The 4,875-nt window shown below is 42.8% G+C and overlaps 1 protein-coding gene across 1 annotated transcript; it reads right to left on the reverse strand.

Moving 5' to 3' along the window:
- Window positions 1–398: 398 nt before the first annotated feature.
- On the reverse strand, window positions 399–4,005 carry SNAI2 (snail family transcriptional repressor 2). The gene is made up of 3 exons (XM_058811760.1): window positions 3,755–4,005; window positions 2,646–3,191; window positions 399–1,679 (listed from the first exon to the last, which is right to left on the reverse strand). The coding sequence occupies exons 1-3, from the start codon at window positions 3,831–3,833 to the stop codon at window positions 1,498–1,500; spliced, it is 807 nt and encodes a 268-aa protein (XP_058667743.1). The 5' UTR covers window positions 3,834–4,005; the 3' UTR covers window positions 399–1,497.
- Window positions 4,006–4,875: the final 870 nt, after the last annotated feature.

The raw sequence follows: 4,875 nt of genomic DNA on the forward strand, positions 1-4,875 counted from the left end.
TGATTTAAAAGAATTTTGGATCAGGCCTGTATTCCCTGATGTGAAAGTCTCAGGGAAAGTACTACAAGGCCTGTCTAATAGCACCCTTTCCTCTGTTAAAATGCAAGAAAAATGCATTGCTCTTAAATGTTTTTGATAAAATATATTTCACAATGTTGTCAAGTGTTGTAAGTAGGAGAAAAGTAAGTGTTTTAGAGCATTGATTAGAGAAATGCACTGTAAGGTTTAAAGTATTTTAAAATGCAATGTATATATTCCTTTCTAATGTTTAGAACTTGTGGAGTCAGTCTTCACATCTGCAATTCACTTTAATCTTCATTTGGTCATGTAGAGACATTCACATTTTTCTGTGTTCCAAAGTGTGTACGCAGTTGTTTAATCAGAACAAACAACAGAAATCTTACTTAAAAATGTTTATTGTAAAAAAGTGGCTAGAAAACAACATCAATTTCACTTCACACTTTCTTCAAGTTATCTATAGATGCTGCTATGGGCAACAATTTGCTTTCATTCATAACACATTCAATCATATAAAAATAAAAATATTTACATTATGTCGACATATTTTACAAAATCATCAATAAAAAAGGCACTTGGAGGGGTAATGCTGAAAATATTGCATTTCCTTTGTGCATTATAAAAAATAATTGTAAAACTCCCATGGATCCCCTCTCTTGCACTTATTCCCGTTTTTTAAAACAAAAATGAAGTTTAGAGGAACTATCCCATATTAAAGTATGGTCAAGCATGCACCAGGAATGTTTGAAGCTACAGTATTACCTTTTTTTAATTTATTTATTTTTAAGGCACATGCAGTTAATTTGTGACTTTAAATTTTTTCGTACATTCTCTTATACTTTCTTCCCTCTTTTAGTTATGCAGTTTTAAAGCATTTCAGGTCATTAATGAAGGCCTTGGCTCCTAATAAAATAAAAAAACACAGCAATGAATAATATTAAACATTTACTAAGTAAACTTGGAATACTTTTTAAGGCACCTGAGATAAATGGTGTCTAGCAAAATTCACTTGGGTAGTATTTTCATTAAAATTTCCACTTAAAATACTGTTTCTTTGGTTGAAATGGCTTGGCAGGAATGTAATGTTAACTTTGAAGCCTTTTCTAAGCAAGAAAAGACAACCTACATTTGGCTTCATCTATAAAGAAAGCTGATAATGCTTCTTCCTTTAGATCTACTTGAAATGTCATGCGTGGCGTCTTTCCCCCTGTTTCAGAATTCACACTTAAGAATGCAAATATATGGCAGAACAGAAACTACTTAAAGCTCATTTCTACTGACATTCTAAGTTCTTCCACTTGTTTATTTGTTTGCTTGTTTGGTGGTGTGTTGGTTTGTTGGTTTGGTTTCTTTGTTTTTTGGTTTGCTTTTTTATTTTTGGCTGAAAGGTAGACGAGAAAACGCCTTTGGATTTCCACTTATCATTTAGAGCAGAAGTTGAGAAAGGCATCAAGTCCAGGTAAACATTGACTGCATGACTCAGTGTGCTACACAGCAGCCAGATTCCTCATGTTTGTGCAGAAGAGACATTCTGGAGAAAGTTTTGGAGCAATTTTTGCACTGGTATTTCTTCACATCTGAGTGGGTCTGCAGATGAGCCCTCAGATTGGATCTGTCTGCAAAAGCCCTGTTGCAGTGAGGACAGGAAAATGGCTTCTCTCCTACAAAGGAAACATCAAGAGAAAATAGGATAAATCTTAAAAAAAAAGAAAAACAAAAAGGTACATGTTTGGGACAGGTAAAACCTGCTTTTATCCTAAGAAAAAAAGAAAAACAGAAATGACTTGTTATAAGAAAAAAAAAAAAGTCTAGTAATAAGTTAATCAGGCCACAGATACAGCAGCTTTCAGCACTGCTGGCTCTTTTGCAGAATCCCAGTCTATTGAGAATATGTTGTAAAGTGCAGTCTGAAAACAAGCTGGTGAATCTGCATCTACAGGTGCATGCAATACCTTTAGACTGGGCTCAATCCAAAATTTTCAAACATTTTCATAGAACATTTTCTGCTTAGACTCTGTAAATTACTGGGGGGAAAGGGCTTTGTCTGAAAAGCAGCAAACAGCTGTAGAGACATTACATTGTACCCAGTGTTGTACTCAAAACCCATTTTTGCCTCAATAGAAAAAACCCAACCACGTTACTGATGATGGGTTTCTAACTCTTAAGGACTTGAGTTAGCGCATGCAAAACCTGCCAGCTGCTTAAGGAGTCAGAAGGCAGCCCCTCATGCATTGCCTGGTTTTTGCTGCCTGATTTCAGAGTCAGCTGGAGCCTTCTCAAAGTTAGCAATTTCCTGAAAGTTAACATAAAATCCTTAAAGCAAAAGCTTCAGCTAGTGGAATTTGTCTAAAACTTCCTAAAATTATCAAGGAAGCAACGCTGATTTATGCCAGTATCTGGCCTGCAGTTATGGCACCATGCTAAACCCCCCCTCCCCACTCCCACCTTCCCCCTCTCCCTGCAAGAGGGAGAATTTAGCCTTTCAATGATTAATTTCAAATTCTGTGGTTTCATTTCAAGATTAGTTGAGAAACTATGCTGGTTTTTCCACCTGTGGAGAAAAATAGCAAAAAAGGCATCCCGATGTTACAGCAACAAGAAACTGCAAATGTAACACTTGCTCTTACCAGTGTGAGTTCTAATGTGTCCTTGAAGTAGCCAGGGTCTAGAGAAAGCCTTGCCGCAGATCTTGCAGACGCAAGGTAGCGTGTGGGTCCTGATGTGCATCTTAAGTGCTCCCAGGCTGACATACTCCTTGTCACAGTACTTGCAGCTGAAGGATTTCCTAGACTGGGCATCACAGTGCAGCTGCTTGTGTTTGGCCAACCCAGAGAAAGTCGAATAGGTCTTGTTGCACAAACTGCACTGGAACTTTTCGGCTTCGATTGCATGAGGGTCTGAAAGCTTTGACTGGATTCTCTCCTCTTCATCGCTGATGGGGCTTTCTGAGCCGCTGTGATCTTTGGAGGAGGTGTCAGAAGGTGGAGGTGGGCTGACTCTTCCCAAAGATGAGGGGTATCCAGAGAGCGGAGAGAGGTCATTGGGTAGTGGAGACGGTAGCAGCCCAGTTGTAGTCCACACAGTGATGGGGTTGTAAGCTACTGAGCTCAGGATCTCTGGCTGTGGGATGATAGGGACTGGGTAGCTTTCGTACAGGTATGGGGATATAATCACTGGAGAGAGAACAACATTTTAAGGTAAGAGAACCAAAGTGTATTTCAAAAAGCAGGAAAATTAAGACTCTGACGATTAAAAGCTGCACAAACACTCAGTAGGGTAATCTGAATATAAGGGGGATTCAGGAAATACTGTTTCATACATATGTTCTGATGGGTAGAGAGACAGAGCCCTTGAACAGGAAAGCTGCAGCTGGAGAGTCCCTCCAAGGCAGCATGCTGCTTCTAAATCTGTGCAGCCTGACACAATGAAGCAGTGAAACTTCCTGAAGGATTTGAATAAAAGTTTCAATTCCACTACCAACAGATAAAGAACAGGAAAACTCCAAATGCTTTCTAAGTAACTTGAGTTCAAGTGGACGAGCAAACTTTCACGATTCATTCTGGTCAGCACTGACATATTTCTCAAAACTCCCTCCTTGTAAGCGGGAGAAAATAGAGCCAGCAATGAACTAACCCGTGCCCTGCAGCCTGCAGAGCAATCCCACCCTCCTCAGCACCGCCACGCCACGACCGCAGCCTCAGAAGCGACGCGGTGGCACCCGATTTCCTCCTGTTACCTGTGTGAGTGTCCAGCTCGCTGTAGTTCGGCTTCTTGGATGAATTGAAATGCTTCTTGACCAGGAAGGAGCGTGGCATTTTGGATGCGGCTTTGTGCTTCTCGCAGACTCGGTGTGCTGCCGGGGGCTGTGGCGGTCCGGGGGCGCAGCGCAGGCACTCGCGGGGTCACTGCGGGCGCATCGGTCCCGATCCCGATCCCGTTCCCGCTCCCGGTCCGGTCCCTACGGCGCTGCCGGCCCCACGCAGCCCATCCACTCCCGCCCGTGCAGCGGCACTGCCGAGGCGCCTTGAAAAGTGCTGTAAATACCCACGAGTCAGGTGCAGGGGGGAAGGGTTTCCCGCTCCTCCAATCGCTTCGGGATGTTCTCAAGCACTTTTCCAAAGAGGCTGTTTTTCTGGGAGGGCTCTGGCGCTGCTGGCTCAGGGATCCAATCCCACTCGGAGGGCTTGGTTCAGGTTTCAGCTCCTCCCGCTGGAGGCAGCTGTGAGCGGGGGAGAGAGCTCTAGCAGAGCGCGTTGTCCTGCTCCGAAGTGGGGGGATGTGGCTCTGTACAACTGCAGTCTACAAAATGTATTGCTCAAAATTCTTGAAAATAAAGGTCAGTTTACTGATTCAGCTGAAAGATATATATGTATATTTTTTTTTCCTTTCTGACAGAGACCTGGATAAGTAATAGGCACTGAAACTTCTTTTCCTTCTTTCTCCCACCTTTTTTTGCCCCTTCTCCCCTTTCCCCCCCTCTTTTCTTTTTCCTCTCCCTCTCCCCTCCCCCCCTTTGCTTATTTTTTATTCTTCTTTCTCTTTTTGTTTTTCTTTTAACGAATCTGGTTTCCAGATGTTTGATATGAGAATTACAGTGGGACAAACTGTTCACTAAGAGAAGAAGGAGTAAATACACACACACACACACACACACACCCCCATACACACACGACACTACAAGATACCAAGCTGGCCGGCAGACCTAATGGGAGGCTTTGAACTGAGTGTGTGCCTGCTCCATTCGGGAGCTGCCTTTGAATTGTGCTTAGGAGAGGCTGGAGACGAGCAGCCTGCCTCCCTGACCTGCACCCTTTCAGGAACAGGGACCAGACAGATACTGCAAGAGAGTTCAAGGAG

The sequence above is a fragment of the Ammospiza caudacuta genome, chromosome 1 (genome assembly GCF_027887145.1).
Source record: "Ammospiza caudacuta isolate bAmmCau1 chromosome 1, bAmmCau1.pri, whole genome shotgun sequence".
NCBI lineage: Eukaryota > Metazoa > Chordata > Aves > Passeriformes > Passerellidae > Ammospiza > Ammospiza caudacuta.